At 41.3% G+C, this 25406-nt stretch overlaps 1 protein-coding gene across 50 annotated transcripts in view; it reads right to left on the bottom strand.

The window, feature by feature from the left end:
- RIMS2 (regulating synaptic membrane exocytosis 2) overlaps nucleotides 1-25406 on the bottom strand; it is a 360961-nt gene that overhangs the window by 80856 nt on the left and 254699 nt on the right. For 20 of the 50 annotated variants that reach the window (XM_088675781.1, XM_088675807.1, XM_088675769.1 and 17 more), the window contains one exon: nucleotides 1084-1104. The exons of 20 other annotated variants lie outside the window; for them this stretch is intronic. In XM_088675781.1, the coding sequence (XP_088531907.1) occupies nucleotides 1084-1104 (21 nt within the window). Of the gene's footprint in view, nucleotides 1-1083; nucleotides 1105-14450; nucleotides 14484-21391; nucleotides 21482-25406 lie in introns of all 50 variants that reach the window. 10 more of the 50 variants (XM_088675810.1, XM_088675811.1, XM_088675812.1 and 7 more) reach the window with 2 other exon arrangements.

Genomic DNA, 25406 nt, shown 5'->3' with positions numbered 1-25406 from the left:
TAAAAGGTTTCTTGCTTCATTAATAATCCTCTTCAGCTTCAATTAGAAATGTAGCCTCCCTCTGGGCATGATTGTTTTAAAGCAGGGGAAGGGGAGCTGAACCTGTGGATATCCTGTTTCTCGTTGTTATCAAGGGTTTTGTGTACTTTTAAGGCTTTCTACCTTTAGGGTCAAAAATTCTTATCCTCTTATCCTCTATGTCATAGCAGGCAGAGCAATCCAAATTCCCTTTGTGCCAGGGAGATGGATTGGGCTAGTCTCTTCCTGCAGAGTGACGCCAGTGCAGTCATCAGAACTGCATCAGGCCCTGTGTGATCATGTGACAGCAGTGGAGCCAGCTAGGGAATCCAACAGATCTGAGGCTGGCTCAGCCTTGCTCACCCTGCCCCTGGAAGGCCCCATTTTGGTCCTGCTTAAGAGTCTGACTTATTGGTAAAGGTGTGGTTTCCTGGGCTTCATATCTGATCAGGTGGTTGTGGTGGGGCCTGTATGTTGAGGTGGCCATGGCTTTTCAACTAGCAGTTTTATTTTGTTTTATTGTGTTTTTATAAGGTAAAGGTAAAGGGACCCCTGACCATTAGGTCCAGTCGTGACCAACTCTGGGGTTGCGCGCTCATCTCGCATTATTGGCCGAGGGAGCCGGCGTATAGCTTCCAGGTCATGTGGCCAGCATGACAAAGCCGCTTCTGGCAAACCAGAGCAGCACATGGAAACGCTGTTTACCTTCCCGCTGTAGCGGTTCCTATTTATCTACTTGCATTTTGACGTGCTTTCGAACTGCTAGGTTGGCAGGATTTATATATAGGTTGGCAGTTTTTATATATGTTGGAAAACACCCAGTGGCTGGGGCAACCCAGTCAGATGGGTGGGGTACAAATTAACAACAACAACAACAACAACAACAACAACAACAACAGTTGCATGGAGAGCCCATGAAGTGCTGGTAGGCTATAACCACAAAGAGGGCTATTTGAGGCAATCCTTTCAAAACAATATTTTCAGCCTAAGGCATATAGTCAGTAACACACTGTAGACTATCATAGCTACAGAAAAAATAACAAAACAGTCAATAAACAGCCCTACCTTCATCCCCATTCTCTGGCACTGCAATGAGTTTTAAAAAGGGAGAGAAAATGCAAAAATAAAAATGAATATATGCCAGAAATAATGGATTTTTAAAAATAAAATAAAATAAAATAAAAATAAAAATAAGCATGAATAAAATACAACAAAACTTTTTTTCTTATGTTCCTGGGTCTCAAGTATAGGCTTATCAGAGGAAACTCATGGGCATTTGTTCACTTCTAGAATCATTATCACTGTATTCACAAAAAGCAGCACAGGAGGTGTCAGATACAGTTAGCTTATGCTTCTTTTCTCTAGAATGACCGGTGAATGAAAAAGAAGCATGCATGCTATATTTTTAGCACAATCTGTTCAATGTGCAGCCAAGCTGGACTAGCAGAAAACTGAATGGTGCAGAATTTTTTTCCAATGGCTACTTGAAGCATTTTTGTGGAAAATTCATTTGTAGCAAGACTTCGCCTTGAGTGTTGACTGTGGTATTGTTTTCCCTGTAGTGTGAGTCAGTCATGTTGGTTGCACTATTCAAGATCCTTTCCTGTATTTTATTTTGTGCAATATATGCTTTCAAGACTTAAAATGTATGTCACTTAGGAATTTCCATACTTTTCAACATACAAAATACCTAACAATCAATCAATCAATCAATCAATCAATAACAGTGTGAATAATAATTCTGGATAGTTGAGAAAAGGGAACCAGATACTCTGGGACAGGCACAGGAGGGCCACTGGAATACTAGCTGTGCACAGTTGGCTGACCAGCAGACACAGTTCATGGGAAAACTCAGTGAAAGCTTGGGCAGAGTGAACATATATGGCTATTAAAATGAACAAATGGAGAGTTTGTCCAATACAAGAAGTATTGCCAAAACCTGGACTTGAGCACTACTAGGTAGGCTACAAGTGATCGCCAAAGAAGAAGAGGAAGTAGGCAATATTGAATTATGCTGTCTGGTCTGTCTAAATCAGGGGTAGTCAACCTTTTTATACCTACCACCTAATGCATCTTTCTTGATGGTAAAATTTCCTTACCGCCCACCAGTGCTCAATGGAAGGCAGATTCAGCTTGTGCCATAGAACCCCCTACCACCCACCTGGAATCATGAAACGCCCACTAGTGGTGGTAGGGACCAGGTTGACAACCCCTGGTCTAAATGATGCCAGCAGTTAAGGTTTCATGTAGCCAGAGTGAGTCCTTTACATATGTTACAATATGTAAGAGACTCAGCAAACACTATCCATGGGAATTCTCTATGCCTTTGTCACACCTTCTTGAGAATGCTGATGTGAATGCTTTGCACTTGATAGTGCTGCAGTATTGAGTCCCTTATATTTGTGTATAAACACACACACACACACACACACACACACACACACACACACGTATACATGCTCATGGAAGCAGAAGGATGAATGCTTGTTAAGAGTGGTAAGTTCCCCCCAGCACTGTCCACCAAAAGTTACATTTTCTATACAAGGAGAGGGAGCACAGATTTCTCCATGGATAAAGTGTACTGTACATTAGAAAAGCATTTTATGAGAGAAATGTGCTCCTAAGTATTTCATTCTATCAAAAGCATAGTACAGCAAGTCTTTATAAGAACAAATAGCAATGGATACCCAGAACACTAAGGGTAATGATTCACTTTTCATCAGGATTAATCTACTTATAACTACTGTAAAGACACATTTTGTAAAACTCTTCTTTTGTTAAGTCAGCATCCCATTTTTAAACCTAACAGAACCAGATGGTGAAGAATATACAGATTCCAATTCTAATCATGCACAGAAATTGTCCACTGGATGTGGAGGAACATCGCTATCAAAAGATCATAGCTGCCAAGTTTTCCCTTTTCTCGCGAGGAAGCCTATTCAGCATAATGGAAAATCCCTTTAAAAAAGGGATAACTTGGCAGCTATGCAAAAGATACACATTCACATGAGATATTTGCATGGGAGATGGATTCCAATGGGGATCTCGCCTTCTGGATTGTAACAGCAGCATTTAATAGTGCTATTGAAAACTTTCAAAAAAGAGGCAACATGAAATAACCCAGTAACTCAATAACACGTATGCTTTCAAGAAAGCACAACATGCCAAAATGATACCTAAAGGGAAAGAATCAAAATGAAAGTCTTGAGGTTGCTATAAAAGTAAGTTTTCACAGCTTTTCAAGACCATTATGTGTCTTAAAAGTAATGTCACACTAATTCAACCCATACAAGTCTGCTTTATGTATCTAATGAAGGGTGAGCTACACATTCAGAAAAGCCTGACAGTATAGTCCTTTTTAACTATGCCACATGCAAGTATTTTGCTGTCTTAGGAAAGACAAGATGGCATGCCTCCCCTATTCCATGTACCAAAGCCAACTGACTAATAATTGACTCTTACTTCAGCACTGGTGAGGGGACAGCATGCTCCTCTACACCTGAGGCAGTGAAGCAGGACGCAGCTGCCTGACTCTGTCTTGCTCTGATCCCACGTTTGGATGCTCAAAAACTACATCAAAAACTGCATGCCAACAGAAAGCATGTCAAGAAAAATGATAGGGCTTGAATTCTTAGGAGGAGGGAAAAGTTTTGCCATGTGATTTTCCTGCATATGTAGGCCAGCTATAAGAACAAAATAACATGTGAAACAGCATTTCACCAACATTTTTGTTTATATTGGGGTGGAGAAATTTGTTTAGCCTGCTCATGAATGCTCATGGGGAACATTGCAGGGGCTACATACAAATGGTGGGCAGGGCCAAAGGGGAAAAGTGCACTGTCTGCTATATTCTACTCGCTCAAAAGCAGATCATTCCACAACACATCTAATCTCCAGCCAGGCAAAGAAAGAGGTATCACCATAGTTCAAGGACACATTTCAGACAGATGAAAGCACAGGAGGGCACAGAGCAGGACAAATGAGGAACGTGACCCCAGGATGGGGCATGGCTGGGAAGACTCTTAAAGGCTGGATAAGAAGGTCTTGAGGGCTGGATTTGACCCCCAGGCTTGAGGTTCCTCAGCCCTGATTTAAATAGCAGGAAACTGTAGTGGTTTTGCTATTTCATCTCTTCTGCACATTCAGAAAAATCACATGGTACAGCCCTCATTGGTGTACATTATTTTTTAAAAAAAGGCATGTCAATGCTTCAAAATGTGAGTCTGTAAGCTGCTAAATGCAAGCTTGCTAGAACAAATTCTTAGCAATGGGAATCTTTTAGCCTTTGGAAACAAAATCACCTCAGAGTGGAATAATGGTTTTAAAGGAATAAAAACAACAATGATATAAATGACAAATGAGACTTTTAACCCTTCTGTTTCAACTGTAATGAACCATCATGACATAGTTAAACAACTTTTCCCAACATGCAATTGGGCGGTCATCTCAAAAGCATTTAATAACTATGGGTTGTATCCAACAAAGTTGTCCCATCATTAGCCTCAGGGCCATCTCAAGCATGTCGGGCGCCCTGGTGCCGTGGTGCGGAGATTGTTCCAGCCCCCCCCCCGCCCCAGGTGGGCGGGCGCAGCGCACAGCACGGCGTCCCCCTGCCGGCCCGACGCCCTGGTTCCCCGCGCCACCCAGCCTACCCCTAGAGCCGGCCCTGATTAGCCTCATGTTCTCTATCTCTCCAAGTGTCAACCGCCACCAGCATTGTAAGAAGCTGACAGGTTATTTGTCAGTGAATTTATGAATTTGAGCACATCGTCATATGTACGTAGTCCCACAAATATGCAAAATATTACCTTATTGCTTGGTAGTATTTTGTTTCCAAACCAACAGGCACTCAACTACCTATGTTCGCTATTAGAGGGGAGGATGATCTGGGTAACTTGGCTATGAGCCTTCAATTTCATAAACAGTCTGGAGTATAAACTGCAGTATATATGAGGAATGGAAGAAGAAATTGTTCTAAAATAAAAGAAATACCCTTTTCTCTGGAAATATGACACACCTAAAGGGAAACCATAACTCTTCCCAAAGACACTGTTATTAGGAGAAGGAATTACAAGCAGCAAAGGAATGCCTCATAAAATAAGTAGAATCTAGGAGAATAAATAGCCAGAGTGCAACCTTTTGTGTGTGTAAGAGAAGCTCTATTTTTCTAAGCTCAAAGTGCAGTAAGTCATCTCCTACCCTTTATGAAAACCACAGTTTATTATAAGACCCTTCAGATTCATTGGACTCATCAGCACCAACCAGTATAGCCAAATGCCAGGATGAGAGTTTTAGTCCAGTATCAACTGGAGGGCCAAAGGTTCCCATTCTCGACCTATGTATTTGTTCTGTAAACTTAAAAGCACGCATTAAAAAAGGGGGGGAAGCAGGTCTTAACATTAATAAAGATTAAACCAAGCTCCTGGTAAAAAATATGAATGATGAGAGTTTAAAAAAACCTACAAAATATTTAGTGTTAACGGCAAATAATATAAATTTGTATAAAGATAACTATTTGGAAACTTGGGAGGATATTAATATAAATTTGCAAATATGGGGTAGAATGAAACTTTCATTGTTGGGCAGACTGTCGACCATAAAAATGATGTACTACCAATAATGTTATTTTTTGTTTCAATCAATACTGGTGATTTGCATGACAGATTGTTTCAACAAATGGCAAAAAATATATTTCTAAATATACCAGTACCTAGCAAGGGAAAAAACTGAGAATAAAATATAAAATACTGATAGATACGAAAGAGAGAGGAGGTTTCTCCCTGCCAGATATATTATATTATGAAGCATATTGTCTGTGCTGGTTGAAGGAATGGTTGTTATTGAAGAATTCGCATATTTTAGATTTGGAAGGTCATGATAATATTTGGGGTTGGCACGCTTATTTGTGGTATGTAAAGGCAAAAGTAGATAAGGTTTCACAAACCATATAATTAGGAAAAAATGTATAGAATATGGGAAAAATATAAAAACGTATTGGAGACTAAAACACCACTTTGGAAGCCATAGTGGTGAATAAGAAAAATATGATGGAAGGTTGGGCGACATAGAAATTTGCTAAGAGAGAAGGGTGTAGAATTTTAATTAAAATGGTTTAAGAATTTATCAGGGATGTTAACAACATGGTTACAATAGCATCATTTGAATGAAGTATTTAAAAAGAGTATGAAGCAGGGGTTTGGGGAACAACTATCACAACTAGAGAGAGACCTGTAATGTTAAAGTAATATCTAAAGTGTATAAGATGTAATTGGAATGGGAGACAAAGGACAAACTAGTGAAATCTTCATTGTGTAAATAAACCATATACCACAGTCTCTGCCGTCGCTCATTCTGAGGAAACTGAACACAGGTGAAGCACCTGGAACCTCTGGAATTTCACATTGCTCAGAGAATGGGGTGGTGTCAACAATATAATGCTGCCATGGGAAACAGTGGGACAGCGGGAAATGGAGCAGCAGTGGAATGACCAGTTCACTTTGCCACAAATAAGTGATGGATTGGACATTACTCATTTAGCAAGTACTCCTCAGGCTAGGTCCAGGATATATCAAGGACCACCTGATCCCTTATATTCCTGCCTGAAAAATGAGGTTTTTGCTTTTAGTCCCCAATGGCTTGCATGGCTTGCATCCACCAGGAGCTGTGCATTCAGTATTGTGGGTTCAAGCCTGAGACAATTAAGGTTATTTGGGAAGATGATTTGTCAATGTGTTTTGGATGGGGTTGCAATTTGAAGTACTTTTAGATCCAGATTTGTCTGTAAACTTCCAAGTGAGCTCAGTGGCAGGGCAAATTCACCAGCTTAGGCTGGTGCATCAACTGCAACTTTGCTTGGACAGAGATTGTCTTGCTGTTGGAATCCACTTTCTTGGCAACTGTAATGTGTTGCAAATGGGACTGCCTTTCAAGATGGCTCAGAAACTGACATAGAACAGAAAGTAGCTGCTAGTTTTAACTGGGACTGATTACTGAGAACACAACTTGCTGGTGTTCAAGGAGCTCTCCGTCTGTTTCTAAGCACACACCAATGTGATTGTGCTTATATATAAAGTCCTACGCAGCTTAGAACACAGGTACTTCAAGGTAACTTCCATATCAATTTTCCCCTGCCCTACAATAATCTGTTCATGCTCCTCTCTGAGTGCCCAAGACATTGGAGGTGAGGTGAATGGCAACCAGAGGGAGGGCATTTTCAGCTGGAGCACCCTGTCTGTGGAAATCACTAGAGACACTTGCCTGACACCTATTTCATTTCCATTGACAGTAATCGCTGAATATAAATCTATGCCACACAGTATTCCTGAATCCCATTATGGTGTTTGCAGATAGATTTCTAGGCAGGAAAGTCTTGCTTACTGCAATGTTAGAAGCCTTTGATGCTCAGTCATTTCAAGGCTTGATGGCTGAGGTTAAATTAAGACCCAAAGCTTTTTTAAAAAAACACACGATGATGTTGATGAAGATATGGCTTAAATCTGCTGTTAGCCTTGCCATTTTGTTTAGGCTAAAAGCTGTTTAGAGACACAGCATCTGCTAAAAGACAGAGCTCCTAACCAATAATGGATATAGGATTTTTGCTTTAAGCACATTGCTTGAACTCATTTTGTTTAGATTCAGTCATGATGAAAGGGTGAAGGGTTCTGTGTTTTTGAAAAGGGGTGTTGAGGCAGAACAGATCTGAGTGTCTTGGCATATTCTTAGATAACAAAACCATTCCTAGCGCTCAATTGAAAAACCAAATTAGGGGGCAGGAGCAGTATGTGGGGGTTAATATTAACTGATGAGTATACACTTGTAGGCTTTTTTCCCAACAGCTTTGGGAAGACATGCTACTACTAGACACACAGTATCCCCTTACAACTCACTGAAAAGAAAAGAAATGTAAGTAAGTGCCAGAGTTTTATTAGGTTCTCACTTTACTCTGGCCAAGTAGGTGACAATAAACATCTCATAAGTAGGTTTTTATAGCAGACAATCCGCAACAGAAGATGACAGAGGAAAACTTTAGAAACCTTAATTTATCAGGGTTCCATAGGACACTTCATTGTACAAGCCTTAGTCAGAAAATAACACTCAGTATTATTATTATTATTATTATTATTATTAGTAGTAGTAGTAGTAGTAAGAATAAGAATAATACAGTAATAGTAAAGCAACTACCAATGGAAATGAATGCCTATATGAAACATGGTAACTAAGACTAGTAACACTTGCTCTTGTCCTCTTAACATTTTTGTTGTTATTTAAAAAGTGCATAGGTACAAAAAGGTAGAAACAAAGCCCTCTGCATTAATTTCATCAAACTTCACCCATTGGGGTTCATGGCAAGCAACATAACACCCATGACTAAAAAATAACCAAGAATGCATGGAAGCTACCATGCCAAACATGTCCACAGAAAAATTGGATCTGAATCATCCACTTGCAATTTAACACCCCTACCTGGAAGTAACTACAGTGGAACCTTGGTTCTCAAACGACTTAATTGAAGAACAAATGGGCCCCCAAACACTGAAAACCCGGAAAGAAGTGTTCCAATTTTTGAACATTTCTCAGAAGTCGAACGTCCGATGCAGCTGTCAGCTATTGTTTCTGTGAAGGCTTCCCTAAACAAGAATGCTTTAAGCAAGATCTAGTAGCTCACCTACTGTGAATGGGAAATGTTGATGCAAGATAAACTCAACATATATCAAACAAGATACTGTAGCGCTATTTTTGTTCACTAGGAAGAAAGTTCTAGCCTCATAGGAAGTGTTTCTATACATATAAGAAATCCAACAACTGGAGCTGCTCTCATACTTCAAACAATCTGAAAAGATATGAGTTTTGTGGGGAAATGTTGATTGGGGTTTCTTTTAGCATTATTATTAATTGCTGCTACTACTACTACTTACACTACTATTACTACTACTTACAGGAAAAAACAAGAATCACTAAAAACAATAATGAAAAAAGGATCAAAACTATACACAAATATAAAGTCTGTTTAAAAAATACAGATAATTACAATGAAAACTGTATGGTCTCACCCATATTTAGTTGACATATATTTAGTAAACAAAACTGATTATTTATGCCATGCTAACTTTACATGCTGTATAAATCTCTCAAACGTTTTTCCAATAGCCAAAAATATTTGAAATGAAACATTTGCATTGGGGAAAACTCATTGGTTTTAGTGTTATATTCAGATAAATTTATTATGTGAACCGCCCTGAGACCACTGGCTATAGGGCGGTATATAAATTCAAAATAATAATAATAATAATAATAATAATAATAATAATAATAATAATAATAATAATATGGAAATAATTCTATTGTAATAGTTGTATTCACATTTTCCTTCTATTGTCTAAGAGAAAAATGAAGTGAAGGTATTTTATACTAGATTCAAGTAGTATTGAATCAAGTAGATTCAAGTATTCCCCACAATAATCTTCCTCTTATCTTCAGTGATCCTTATATAATGTATTTGAATGTTTTAATGTATTTTATACTGTTAGTGTTAATTTAAGCATGCTCAAAGAACTGGCTATGTCTCTCTCTCTTTTTCTCTGTGTATTTTCTAGATTTATTCATCCCTAAAACAGTAAATTTCCTGCCAACCTAGCAGTTCGAAAACATGTTAAGTGTAAGTAGATAAATAGGTACCGCTTCGGCGGGAAGGTAAACGGCGTTTCCGTGTGCTGCTCTGGTTCGCCAGAAGCGGCTTAGTCATGCTGGCCACATGACCTGGAAGCTGTACACCGGCTCCCTCGGCCAATAAAGCGAGATGAGCGCTGCAACCCCAGAGTTGTCCACAACTGGACCTAACGGCCGGGGGTCCCTTTACCTTTACATTTAAAACAGTAAATTATAACTTTGAAATTGCCCGATTTGACTCATATTATGTTGTTGTTGTTTAGCTGTTTAGTTGTAAGCTATCTTTCTTCTTCTTTGGCGATCAATCGTAGCCAAGTAAGATTGTCTTCCATGAACACTGTCTTTACAGTAGGTGACTGTGGAGGCCAATTCTGGATCCACACATCCTTCCACAGTGGGGGCATAGGTTTCCGGGTGGGAGTTGATCACGGTGTGGATTTGCCAAGAGTGCCTTCCTCTTAGCACATTTCTCCCTTTTGTCCTGAGTTTGAGCATCTTCAATGTTCATGATGCCTTTGGTAAAGCCTGTTCTCCAACTGGAGAACTCACAGGCCAGTGTTTTCCAATTGTCGGTGTTTATACTACATTTTAGAAGAGTTGCCTTTGAGAGAGTCAGCCTGACATCAATACCAGGAAAGATTCTAGAGCAAATCATTAAGCAAATGGTCTGTGAGCACCTAGAAAGGAACACTGTGATCACTAAAAGTCAGCATGGGTTTTTGAAAAACAGGTCATGCCAGACTAATCTAATCTCATTTTTTGAAAGAATTACAAGCCTGGTAGATGAAGGGAATGCTGTGGATGTAGCCTATCTTGATTTCAGCAAGGCCTTTGACAAGGTGCCCCATGATATTCTTGTAAAGAAGCTGGTAAAATGTGGGCCAGACAATGCTACCATTCAGTGGATTTTTAACTGGCTTACTGACCGAACACAAAGGGTGCTCATCCATGGCTCCTCCTCATCCTGGAGAGTAGTGACTAGTGGGGTGCCACAGGGTTCTGTCTTGGGCCCAGTCTTATTCAACATCTTTATCAATGACTTGGATGATGGGCTTGAGGGCATCCTGAGCAAGTTTGCAGATGACACCAAATTGGGAGGGGTGGCTAATACCCCAGAGGACAGGATCACACTTCAAAATGACCTTAACAGATTAGACAGCTGGGCAAAAGCAAACAAGATGAATTTTAACAAGGAGAACTGTAAGGTACTACACTTGGGCAAAAAAAATGAAAGGCACAAATACAGGATGGGTGACACCTGGCTTGAGAGCAGTACATGTGAAAAGGATCTAGGAGTCTTGGTAGACCACAAACTTGACATGAGTCAACAGCAGCTAAAAAAGCCAATGCAATTCTGGGCTGCATCAATAGGAGTATAGCATCTAGATCTAGGGAAGTAATAGTACCACTGTATTCTGCTCTGGTCAGACCTCACCTGGAGTACTGTGTCCAGTTCTGGGCACCACAGTTCAAGAAGGATACTGACAAGCTGGAACATGTCCAGAAGAGGGCAACCAAAATGGTCAAAGGCCTGGAAACGATGCCTTATGAGGAACAGCTTAGGGAGCTGGGTATGTTTAGCCTGGAGAAGAGAAGGTTTAGGGGTGATATGATAGCCATGTTCAAATATATGAAAGTATGTCATATGGAGGAGGGAGAAAGATTGTTTTATGCTGCTCCAGAGAAGTGGACACGGAGCAATGGATTCAAACTTCAAGAAAGAAGATTCCACCTAAACATTAGGAAGAACTTCCTGACAGTAAGAGCTGTTCGGCAGTGGAATTTGCTACCAAGGGGTGTGGTGGAGTCTCCTTCTTTGGAGGTCTTTAAGCAGAGGCTTGACAGGCATATGTCAAGAATGCTTTGATGGTGTTTCCTGCTTGGCAGGGGGTTGGACTGGATGGCCCTTGTGGTCTCTTCCAACTCTATGATTCTATGATTCTATATGATCAGTGAAAACAGTTGGTCCTGGCAAGTATGAACCGCTCTCAGTCTTAACCTGATAACTGCCATTTGTCCAGATTTTAATTTGTCTGAATTAATTTTAAGACTATTTTAATTAATTGATGCCTGTTTTTATGTATACTGTGTTATTTGTATGATGTTAGCTTCTCTGAGCCTGGCTTCGGCTGGGGAGGCGGGGTACAAATAAATTTGTTTACTATTGTTGTTGTTGTTGTTGTTACAAGCAAGGTGGTTAAAAAGTGCATATTTTCCCAACCTTTCAATGTAACTCATGTGAAATTGAGATTCTAATGTGCGTTGTCGTAAATAAATATCCAGAAAATTGCAGCTGTATTAACAAGTTGTGTGTTCTTGTATATGACTTTCAAACCTTATATATACTTTAACATAGATCACTATGGTGCTTCCCCACAATAATATTCCCCTTATCTTCAGTGATTCTTACATAAAACACCACTACTCAATACCCTGTCTTTATCTATTCCCTGTACATAAAATTCAATGAGGCAGTTTATATTTGGAAAGCAGACTATGACTATTTTTCTAGCAGACACTACCTCATTCAGTGCACAGGACAGACAGTGCTCAGAGTTGCAGAGCAGGGTCACCCATCAAACACTCAAGACATTACGAGCTGACAGAATTAAATTTGCATGTACAATTTAAGACACAGGCAATGCTTCCTGATACAGTTCAACTAATAAGGTAATTAACCATGATGTTGGTGAATAAGCTGCAGTAACCAAGCATATATTAGGGGTTTATCTTTTACAGTGACTTTCAGAATGTCATTGTTGTAATTTATAATCTGCATGTGCTGCAAAAAGCTTTACTGTTGAATGCTAAAAGATTCTGAAAATGTAGTACATATTATTCATTCAATGCTGAATAGTCAGACAACACTCCCCACATTAAAATGACTTAATGTCTCACTACGCCTCACCACTGGCCACCCTCTGATCCCTCGAGTGCTTTTGCCTTGACCTATAATAATGCCTCTTCCCTGTGTCACTGGAGGTGGTGTGTGTGTTTATATTAAGGAATACGGGGGCACAACCGTAGGAAGGAGAGGATGGGCTGATGGAGAAGTTTTTCACTTCTATGTGTGGCCCAGGGTGCTTAAAGCAAACCTGGCACCTGTGCTGCACCAGGAACCCAGGGGTGCTGCAGGTAGCTTGGCCAGGGGAGGTCCCGCAGGGAGCCCACAGAGAGCATGTCTCCTCCACCTACATAACAGACTGGATGATCTGGTGAGAGCACCCACCTTTTGACCCCAGCTGCTGCTGCTGCTGCTGCTTCTGACGCCACCAGTCCCACACCCCACCACTTCAAGGACTCAGAAGGCCAAGAAACAGGACAGCGGGTAGAGGGTACCCACTGTCCTCCTGGAAAGGTTGACCAAGGCATCAGTGATGCTGAGGGACATCCAGCAGCTTTCCCTCTCCCTCAACCTGCCCACCCAGAGAGGCTCCCCAGATTTGAGAGCTGCTGTTGAACTGGGAAGGAAAACTAGCAGCTGCAGCAGTGTTCCCCACTTCTGGCTACAAAAAAACAACAAAAGCCATGGAACAAACAAGAATGGATCATTTCGGGTATGTGGTCCTAGAAAGCAATCTCCCAACATCTTCTATTTGAACAAAGCATGCCAGCCGGTATAAAAGACCAATATCGTACAATGAAGAAGCAGTGGCTTTTTAACCCATAAGCATGAAGGCTCAAACCCACAACCTAGAGATCAAGAATCTTAATTTACCAACAGAGCTATTAAGAAGTGTTTAATGGTTTAATTGTTTATACTAATAATTTCATTGTTTTATTATATCTGTAAACCACTTTGAAGTTTTTTATGAAGTTTATAATATGATCAAGCAGTAAAATAAATAAATAAATAAATAAAGGTGCAAATGTGAACCATGCCACTTTGGTAGAAGCAGGAATAGCACCATGTGTGGGAAACCATTAAACTTCTACAAAAGGTGAAGTGGTATATTATTTAATGAGATGTTCGGAGGCACCTTGCCTTGCACTAAACGCTTTGTGCAAGTTTTATCATATGCTGAAGCTTGTTACAAGGGTAGCATGTTCAGACACAGAAGTTTCATACTGCCCTCTAACAGATCCATTCCTCTGAATTCTATCCACGTGCACATAGAGTTGCCCTTTATTCTGTTATGGCATAACTCAGATTAATAATGGGCACATAAAACCACTCTACTTTCCTACTATTCTGTACTAGAAAACACGTAAGGAGGAACTGGGCTTCTTTGAACCTTTAATCCTTTTAACATCAGCTATTCTTCTTCTAATTTCCCTAGCCAGTGACTGCTATTTGAAGTACTTAGATCTTGTTCAACCTAGTTTTGTGGCCAATGACCCTCTTCACTATGGCTTGAGAGTATTTTAATTAACAAACTGTCCTACAGCTAACAATTTAAACATAAATCTTCTAGACGAGTTGTAACTGTTAGGATTACCTAGAAATCTAAATAAACAGAATATAGTGACAGCCAGCTACAAATAAATACTGTACAAATAAAAATGTTTTCTCCCCACATTGTTAATGTAATGCATCATGAAAACACCTGCATTAATTTTCAGTATATTTTGTATCCTATCCAAAATAATTAATCAAATAGCAAACACCTAAGATTTCATTCTTTTCTAGTGATGACAAAATAAGGGAAAGAAAGAAAGTTATGTATGTAGACATACATGAGAGAAATGTGAGAAATGTAATGGCAAAAATCACAGGACAAATTAGAAAGAAAGTAGAACAGAGAAAACCAATAGAAGAGACAGACCTGGGTTTCTTCTCCTTGATGAGTCCACTTCTTCTGTTATCACGTTGAGTAATGGACAGACAGAGACACAAAGAAGATGGACGTGAGAGGATGTACTCAGAAGGAAAAACTGACACTGAGGGAAAGGGCCACAATTGTTTGAGAAAGAAACCTGCAGTGCATAATCAGTCAATGGGAAAAAGAAAACACAAGAAACACCAAAAGGAACAAAATATTCATTTGAACCAGAAAGGATCAGAAAAATAATGTTAGTGATCAAGGGAGAAAAGCAGTATTTAAGCTGTCCAACGAGTGTGGCTAGGAAAGAGGAAAGAAAGAGATGTGTTCCGTCCACGAATATTCAGCTTACCTAAAGATTTATTCTGGGATAAAAATTAAATGTTAGCCCTGATTTTTTATTCATTTTCACATTATTACATTATTAAGTAGTTTAGAAACTTTATATTGTCTATTTTCAATGAAGATGAACCATCTTCCTTACATAGCAGGAAAGCAGTGAAAAACATCACGTTTTTTTTGGGGGGGGGGGGATCCATGCTTTCTAGAATGCCCAGTTAGAATGAATATTAATTGAATAAATGCATACATATATTTGAACTATTAATCAAGCTAAGCAATTAAAAGCTGAAAGACAAGGTAAGTGAAAACTGGCAGCTTGACCGAGTGCAATTGGGCTTACAGGAAGATAGAATTCAGATCATGCATGGCTCTAACCCACGGTGTCAAACACAAGGCCCGGGGGCCAAATCCGGCCCGCCAGACCTCGTCATGTGGCCCGCCGAGCGCCCCAGCCAGCGGGACCTTGCTGCTGATGCGCCGCGCCGACAAAGCGCCGACAAACAGCTGGAGCCTGGGGGACATAGCTGCCAAGTTATCCCCTTTTTTAAGGGAAATTCCCTTATGCTGAATAGGCTTCCTTGTGAGAAAAGGGAAAACTTGGCAGCTATGCTGGGGGGGGGGGGGTAGAAAGGCGGCTGGAGCAGCGCTGCGTGGAGCACCCCGAGCCACAGCAGGAGAAGGAGGAGGCAGCTTGCCAGGTCAGCGCCCAGCAGCACCGCACGGAGAGTCCCAAGCCTATGCGACGCAGCAGTGCTCTGTAGCACTTTGAATCCTCCTCCTCCTGCCACGGCTCCGTGCCTGGAAACGGCTGCTGCTGCTGCTGCTGCTGAAGCACAGACAAAGCACCCAGCAGCGCCGCGTGGAGGAGGAGGACGATTCAAAGTGCTACAGAGCACTGCTGCGTCCCAGAGGCTCGGGACTCTCTGTACGGCGCTGCCGGGCACCAACCCGGCAAGCCGCCGCCTTCTCCTCCTCTTGCCTCTCCTCCTCCTGCCGCGGCTCAGCCTCATGAACGTGAGCTCAGCAGTGGCTCAGCCTCACGAACGTGCAACTCTGAGGCTTTACACACGTCTCCTAAAACGGACACCTGCTGCCTCACGCTGCACGGGAAATGCTTTTTGCCCCTGGGTCCCTTCGCACTCTTTTCTGGTGCTGAATCAAGGCGGCGGCCCCCCCTTCCCATCTTTCTTCCTCTCCCTCATTCTTATTCTTTCTTTCCCTCTCCTTCCTTCCTTCCTTCTTTATCTCTGTCTTCTCTCCCTCTTTCTTTTTCTTTCCTTCTTTATTCCCTTCCTTATTTCCTACTCTTCTTTCTCTCCCCTCTTTCCTTCCTCTCTCCCTCCCACTCCCTCTTTTCTTCCTTCCTTCCTCCCTCCCCTCCCCTCCCTCTCCTCAGAAACATAGGATGCTGCTTTATACTTCTGGCCCTTAAACCCTGGAACCAGGAGAACAGCTCCAGTGAGTCAACCTCAGCCAGTCCCTTTGGTGAAGGGTGGTGGCTCACTGGCAGAACATCTGTCCTGCATGCAGAAGGACCCCAGCATCTCCAGGTACCAGTAGCTCTGCAAAGCTCCTGCATGAAACCCTAGCGAGCCTCCACCACCCAGTGCAGTTACCAAAAATCATTTTTCAATAAATTGTACAATAATTGTACATTTGAATATCTACTTGCCATTATTCTGACTATGTTTCTGCTTTCAGAGCTAGTTATTACTTACATTATTACAAAAAACAGTAATAATTGAATGCAGTGACAATAATTTATGATTATAAAGAGTGGACACATAGTCCTACAGATACAACCGGCCCTTTGAGGGTGACCAAACTGCTGATGCGGCCCCCGATGAATTTGAGTTTGACACCCCTGCTCTAACCTAACCAGAAAATTATATTTCCCCTCAATCACATACTTCATACATCTGATTTAATGATTAGCAATTAATACAAGTGAAGCAAAAACAGTATGGGAGTCCAAAATGTGAGATTAGATAATTTGAAACTAAATTAAGAACTACCCACTTAAAGCAACACAACTGACGTGGGCAGCTTTTCACTCCTTTTTTATAAAAGTCAGCATAAATTACCTAATAATTGTGAATCCCATAAGCAAATTCATATATTCAAAACCTTATCAGAATTCATCAGCCCTAATATAATCTTAATTCACAGTTGCATCTGGCTCACCATGGCTCTGCCTGCCCTCTTCCCCAAATGCCTGGCTCTTTAGTAGACAAACTGAAGTTGCATGGAGCAGGTGATATTCTTAGCAGACTAAGGCTTCATAAACATTAGTGTCTCAAAATACAAAGAGGTTGCCCCCCCCCCCCAGCCCAGATCTGCCACCTGAGATGACTGGCTCACCATGCTTCATGGGTAGGCAAGCACTGTCACAACAGCACTCAATGCACTGGTGATTATCAGTAACTGGTATTCAGAGGCATGTTGCCTCCACTATTGATAGCAGTATATAGCCATCATGGCTAGTAGCCATTGATAGCCTTACCCTCCATGAATTTGTTTAATCCCCATATCTTGTGGGAGCAAGTTACACTGTTAAAGAAGTATTTCCTTTTGCTGTCCTGAATCTCCCAACACCCAGCTTCATTCTAGTTTTATGAGAAAGGGAGAGAAACTTTGCTCCATCCACTTTCTCCACATTATGAATATTGTTATATATCACTGTCCTGTCTCTGCTCCTTACTCATCTTTCTCCCCTAAACTAAAAAGCTCCAAATGTAACCTTTCCTTAAATGAGATTTCCTCCACTCCCTTGATTATTTTGCTTGCCCTTTTCTGAACCTATGCCAGCTCTACAATATCCTTTTTGAGATGAAATGGCCAGAACTGTATACAGTATTCCAAGTATAGTTTCACCATACGTTCATATGATGGCATTACGATATTAGCATTTATTTTCAACCCCTTTGCCTAATAATCCTTGGCATAGAATTAGGCCTTTTTCACAGCTGCCACTTGTTGGGCCGACATCTTCATTGAGCTATCCACTACAACCCCAGTCACCACCAGTTCAAACCCCATCATTGCATAGGTGAAGTTAGTATTATTTGTCCAACTGTGCATCACTTTACACTTGCATTCATTGAACATTTGTCATTTAATGCCCATTCATCCAGTTTGGGGAGCTCCTTTTAGAGCTTCTTGAAATTCCCTTTTGTTTTTATCCAAGTGTCATTAGCAAACTTGGTTCCCTCATTGCTCAGCTCTAACTTAAGGTCATCCACGTGCAAGTAAAAAGCACAGGTCCCGATACATATAGTTGGGAACCCCACTTCTTACATCTCCACCAATCAGTTGGGCGGAACCTGTCCCCAAGATTCCCATTTTAAATGCTTAATAAAGGAATTGTCAGCAGAACCTCACCCACAGATTTCAGCTGGTGAATATATGGAGAAAGATGCCTCAAATATGCAAGGCCCCTGACTACCTTCAGGTAGCATAAGATACAGGCTCCCACTGACTATTGAGCATGTGATGTGGAGAGCATGTCCAACTGTGGTAGCTGCACCCCAGCTGCAAGAAAGATTCTAAGTCAGGGGCCTTGCATATTTGAGGCATCTTTCTCCTTTCTCCAGCTGAAATGGACCACGTTACAGTGGCCAATTACTAAGATTTCAAAAGTTTGGCAAATGTTAAATAAATGCCATTATTCAAGATAAAGTTGCAACAAGCAATTTCCTCCTATGGTATAAGTAGTCTGGTCTGCTTTTTCAGCACAGTCCAGGAATGTGTTATGCATCACTCAAAAGCACGGGAGATCTTTTGGCGGTTCCCTCGCTGCAAGAAGCCAAATTACAGGGAACCAGGCAGAGGGCCTTCTCGGTAGTGGCACCCGCCCTGTGGAACGCCCTCCCACCAGATGTCGAAGAGAAAAACAACTACCAGACTTTTAGAAGACACCTGAAGGCAGCCCTGTTTAGGGAAGCTTTTAATAGATTCTTGTAATTTAATATCCTTCTGGAAGCCACCCAGAGTGGCTGCAGAAACCCAGTCAGATGGGCGGGGTATAAATTATTATTATTATTATTACTATTACTATTACTATTACTATTATTATTATCATCATCATCTTCAGTAATGTAGTTTATAATCACCTTTAGAGATAGTTAACACGACTTCACACCTATGTACAGTTGATCTAAAAAGGGCCTATAGATCAGGCAACCTTGTTTCTACTCCACAAATATGTCCAAACATGATTATGTCTCCAGATCATGAGACTTGGAAGTTATATTAAGAGAGCACAGAAAGGTCAATGGGGTCTTTAAGAAGGATCTAAAAACACATAAACAAAGATCTTATATCTGCAAAGAGGTTGGCAATTCTGAATTGGTCTCAAAACAGGGCTCCGTGTTGAGCTATAAATTAACTGCTCACAGAATGGAAAACTAGTACTTTGACAGTGTTTATCTTTTTTTACTTCACTTATACTGTAACCCACACCTAAAAGTACTAGTTACAGGTAGGTAGCCGTGTTGGTCTGACGCAGTCAAAATAAAAATAAAAAATCCTTCCAGTAGCACCTTAGAGACCAACTAAGTTTGTCATAGGTATGAGCTTTTGTGTGCATGCACACTTCTTCAGGTATCTGAAGAAGTTGCGGTGGGTCCCGGCAACCAGGTCTAGGTGTTGGGGCGGGGACAATTGGAGCAGCCACAACACCCTATTGGTGGTCCATCTGACAGGGTGCAATTGGGCTGAGGGCATGCCACATCAAAGAGACAGATGGACCCCTATTTAAGCGCTACACGTGTCCGTAGAGATCCTTCTTCTCCAGCACAGTGCATTGGAACACCCACCCACCTCTCCCTAATTTTAGGGCTTTCGCTTGACCTTGCTGTGCCATTGTGTGTCGTCTGCCTTTGGGGCAGGGGCAAGGCAGGAATTTTCCCCACTTGGCTGGCTGGTGCCATTTGGGTTTCGCTTGCCGCGTAGCAATTTGTCACAACATGTACAGTTGGCGGATAGGCTCTGGTTCATTCTGATAGGGGTGACATGATCCCTTGCCACCATATCCACAGGTTTTCCTCTTAAAGGATTCCATTGGACTTCTGGCTGGTATTCCCCCAAGCGGGGTTGTGCCCTCTCCAGAGTTCTGGGCACACATGGGGGAATCAGGGCCTGGCAGTAGTCAGGACCCGCGTCCCAGGTGTGGACCTGGTTGCTGACTCATGGTGCGCCCTGAGTCAGCGCTACCCTAGGTAGCTTTGGGAACCAGAGCCTATAACCACTCACTTGATTTGTAATCAATAAAGTTGTGGCCTAAATTCTGCCAAGAACCAAACCAAAAATCTGAGTCATGTCTCAGTTTATTTCTAGGCCTAGGTTAAAGAGTCTCCACACGCAAATAGTCAGGCCTTCTAACCTACTCACAACTTGTGGAATGCTATCAACTTTGCACCAGCTGATGCAACTGAGTTCCCCTTCCTCTACTTTCCTTACAGTCCCACACATATTTCTAAAATCTGTCCCAGAGGCTCCCCCAAGATTCTGGAACACATTTTGGGTATCACATTGGGGGCAGTAGGGGAAAGAGACTGAGTGAGTTGCAAAAGTAGGTTGATGTTTGATATCACCTACTATCCATACATCTAACACAGTATATGTTAGATCTTCACATTTCACACCCCTCTCAGCAAATAAGCACTGTGTCTGCCCCAAATCCCAACTAGATAGCTTTCAAATGTAACAATGGCTAATTTCTAGCCATTTAGATTTCCTATTTATTCATGCTTGTTTCTATCTTCTTAGAGAAAGATGATTCCTTTTCAGCATGACTCTTACAATCCACTTACTTCCAAACACCATTGTTTATATATTTTGCTTTCATTCAAGGTGCCCTTTCACCAGCACCTTGTTTTCTATTTCTTTCCCACTCCCCACCCCTCCCAGCACTCCGTTGGCTCCATATTCCTTTGCCACTTTGTCATTTACAACCACAAAATGCCCCTTTTCCCCATACAGTGGTACCTCGGGTTACAGACGCTTCAGGTTACAGACTCCGCTAACCCATAAATAGCACCTCAGGTTAAGAACTTTGCTTCAGGATGAGAACAGAAATCATGTGGTGGAGGCGCGGCGGCAGTGAAAGGCCCCATTAGTTAAAGTGGTACCTCAGGTTAAGAACAGTGTCAGGTTAAGAACGGACCTCCAGAATGAATCACGTTCTTAACCCGAGGTACCACTGTAGTAAAAATAACCCAGATCACCCTCCTAAAACGCTACTTGGCTTTTGTCATTTAATACCCTTGTTTGAATTCCCATGTTTTAATACCCATGTTTGAATTCCTGATTTTAAAATGTATCAATTATGACAAAAAAATGGAACATTTTTTTTTAAAAAAATTACTAACTTAAGCCAAGCACGTTTTTTAATTAATGGGCATTCTAACACAAGTGGCTCTATTTTCGCTACTCTAAAAAAGAAACTGTGCCACATGACTAATCTAAATAACTGCTACAAACTAAAAATAAAAATCACAAAGTGAAAAAAGGTACATTAAGCACACACTCATTACAAAAGCATGAAATGTAACAATTTTATAGTCTCATGCTTTCAGGTGGTTTTCCAAACCCTGACAAACCTGGCTGAGTATGATGTTTCTTTCTCGGCAATGATTTGTCATCAGCTATTGTACCATTCACCTTTTTCTGCTGGTCTTCCCATGTAACTTCTAGCGTAAACCAAAAGAAATCAGAGGTTGTCAGAAGCATTAATTAATTTCTGTAAGATACAATCACTGGTAGGGCCAAAACTAGGTTCTGTTTATTCTTCATTGACCATGTAGTATTTTACAAGGATTGAAGTATGTTTAGGTTTAGAGCTTCCTACTACAAAAAAACTAATATAATACATAGCCAATATAATTTTTAAAAACAGCAGTTTTATTTATATATTTATTTTAGTGTACATGGCTCTTTATTGTTAGGCTCCTGCACGAAGGATCTTACTACGATCTAAAATTTGACACAAGGGAGGCAACAGAGGAAGGGGTGCAGTCAGGGGTAAAAAATGGGGGGTATAAAAATTATTTCAGTAACACAAATGTTTACTTAGTAGCAGTAGGCTCATTTATATTTGGTTTAATTTTTTAGGCTTGCTTATAGCAAAAGCCTATGCAAATTTACTCATAAATAAGACCCACTGTGGGGATTACTCCCAGATAAATGTGTTTAGGATTGCAGGATTAGTTATTTATAAAGTGTTCTCTCCCCCCCCCCATCCCCAATTCAAACTAACCAGTATGTCCCAAAATAGGTAGAAAATATAATATATAATATAATGCACATTTTGGAATTCCTTGCTGGTTTTACTTCCAGCTAACAAATTACAAACTGCCTTGTTAGATCACATCAAAGTTTTCAAAAGTGGCTACTCAGAAGACTCTGGAAGCTGACAAGAAGTCATGAAGATTACAGTCTTCGCGCTGTGTGTCACCAGTGTCTGTGGCTCAAAGACCTACTGGCTCTGAACATGAAGGATCTATTTAACTGTTTGGCTTATAGTCTTGATATACCCATTCACCAAAGATTGGTTTAATCTTTTGTAAGGACAAAAGAACACAAAAATAGCTTTCTGGATCAGGCCAATGGCCCATCTAGTCCAGCATCCTGTTCTCAGACTTTTTTTTTTGACATGAGTCAGCAGTGTTTGACATGAGTCAGCAGTGTGATGCAGCAGCTAAAAAAGCCAATGCAATTCTGGGCTGCATCAATAGGAGTATAGCATCTAGATCAAGGGAAGTAATAGTACCACTGTATTCTGCTCTGGTCAGACCTCACCTGGAGTACTGTGTCCAGTTCTGGGCACCACAGTTCAAGAAGGATACTGATAAGCTGGAACGTGTCCAGAAGAGGGCAACCAAAATGGTCAAAGGCCTGGAAACGATGCCTTATGAGGAACGGCTTAGAGAGCTGGGTATGTTTAGCCTGGAGAAGAGAAGGTTAAGGGGTGATATGATAACCATGTTCAAATATATAAAAGGATGTCATATAGAGGAGGGAGAAAGGTTGTTTTCTGCTGCTCCAGAGAAGCGGACACGGAGCAACGGATTCAAACTACAAGAAAGAAAATTCCACCTAAACATTAGGAAGAACTTCCTGACAGTAAGAGCTGTTCGGCAGTGGAATTTGCTGCCAAGGAGTGTGGTGGAGTCTCCTTCTTTGGAGGTCTTTAAGCAGAGGCTTGACAGCCATCTGTCAGGAATGCTTTGATGGTGTTTCCTGCTTGGCAGGGGGTTGGACTGGATGGCCCTTGTGGTCTCTTCCAACTCTATGATTCTATGATTCTATGATTCTATGATTCTAGTGTTCCAAAGTGTATACTATGCATTTCTACTCAGAAGAAAATTCCATCCAGTTCAATAGATTTACACAAAGTGTACTGGATTGGTACCTCGGTTTATGAACACAATTGGTTCCGGAAGTCTGTTCATAAACTGAAGCGTTCATAAACTGAAGCAAACTTTCCCATTGAAAGTAATGGAAAGTGGATTAATCTGTTCCAGACGGTCCGCGGAGTACTTAAACTGAAGCGTTCATAAACTGAAGCATGGGTGTAATTGGTTCCGGAAGTCTGTTCATAAACTGAAGCGTTCATAAACTGAAGCAAACTTTCCCATTGAAAGTAATGGAAAATGAATTAATCCGTTCCAGATGGGTCCGTGGTGTTCATAAACCGAAAATTCATAAACCGAGGTGTTCATAAATTGAGGTTCCACTGTACTGTACTTGCAGATAAACTGTGATACTTGGATAGCAGTGAAGCAGGAAAAAACTTCCCTGTGTGTAAACTACCTCTTATATTTAGGATTTCATGAACAGAAGCGCCAACAAGAAGAACGGTCTGATGCTATAATGATTGTTAGGCAACCCAACTCTTTTGAAAACAAAACAAGACATAAGTTTCCTCATCTCTTTCATCTGCCTCTCTTCTCTTTCAAGCTGAAAGAAACAGTAGTGTATGGCATGGTATTGCTTAACTGACCTCCTGCAGCTGTTTATCAGATGAGAGAGAGGGGAGGCAAAGCACAAGGCGGGGTAGCGGAAACACACTGGCAGGGGCACTGGATTTGCTCTACTAGCGTGTTTGTACCCATACAGTTTATTTTCCTCTTCTATTCCTGTCTCTTTTTCCATTTTATACTTTTATCCATTAGAGTGTTTGCCACTATTTTAAACCAGTGATGGCCAAACTTGGCCCTCCAGCTGTTTTGGGACTACAATTCCCATCATCCCTGACCCTTGGTCCTGTTAGCTAGGGATGATGGGAGTTGTTGTAGTCAAAAACAGCTGGAGGGCCAAGTTTGGCCATCACTGTTTTAAACTGTAAGCAGCTGTGAGTGCATTGGCAGAAAGGCAACATATAAATATTGTAAGCAAAAAAAGCCAAATAATTAAATGATTTGGCACAACAATTCCTTAATACTATAATTTGCATTTATTGTTTTGATTAATTAGGTTTTATTCTGCTTGCCTACTTTAAATAAACTCAACAAGGAAAATTCAACATTGCTTTCTGCTGTATAGATAGCATAATAGATTTGCACCTGTGTTTATATTCTTGTAACAATGCACTCTCTCTCTCTCTCTCTCTCACACACACACACACACACACACACACCGAGAGAGAGAGAAGAGAGAGAGAGAGAGAGAGAGAAACACCAGCAAAATATACTTGAGTTTTGCAGCTTTTTCAGGTACCTCCCTTCTAAACACTATAAGCATGGGAATAGACAAAAGTTGAAAGCTTGATTCTTAGGACCATGAAGCAATTAGACTAAACATTTAATGGGTGCTCTTTCCTAATGTGGGTGCAGCTCCCATTGCTAGAGTGATGCCAAAAGGGCTCACCAGAACCCTGTTTCTCTCCTTCCATCTTATTCCAAACTTAACTAGCTTGCACCAAGAGTGGATAGGGTAAAACAGGACCCCACAGGGATCACTGAATCCATGGCAATGAGCATCTTACACATACCCCAGGCTTGAGTTCACTTAATTTCTCTTGGCCTCCCCAGCTTCAAGTGCATTTCAAGACTGTAATCTTGCAGACAGGCTGCTTAAATCCCATCTGTCCCATAAGATTTAAACATCTTAACAGCAGCATACAGGATCACAGTCAAAATATTCTAGCTGTTGCATATTGTCCTTTCTGACTTATATAGTGTACACTGCAGGCCCATGTGCATTGTAGCTGTGGCGGGGTGCAGAAGCAGCCAGCAAATGACAACACACACACTATCTACACTGGATTCAATTAGGCTGTAACTTTATTGATTACAATGCAAGAGGTTTAGGGTAAGCATTGGGCATGTATCCATGTGACCAACCAGCCTGCCTGCTTGTTAATGAGCTGTATTTTGGCAGTTGAGGTTGACCACTGCTGGGTGAACTACTTCTGATGAACCTCCTCTGGCCACTGGTAGGGGGGCACAATGGCCTGTCAGCCTCTGAGCTGGGCTTCTGGACAGAAATCACCACCCTCCAAGGTCCCTTAGAGCAGTGGTCCTCAACCTTGGGCCTCCAGATGTTTTTGGCCTACAACTCCCATGATCCCTAGCTAGCAGGACCAGTGGTCAGGGATGATGGGAATTGTAGTCT

The sequence above is a fragment of the Zootoca vivipara genome, chromosome 8, assembly GCF_965207765.1.
Source record: "Zootoca vivipara chromosome 8, rZooViv2.hap1.1, whole genome shotgun sequence".
NCBI classification, from domain to species: Eukaryota; Metazoa; Chordata; class Lepidosauria; order Squamata; family Lacertidae; genus Zootoca; species Zootoca vivipara.
Note: the sequence above shows the minus strand (reverse complement) of the source record. Positions and strands in the feature narration are given on the sequence as shown.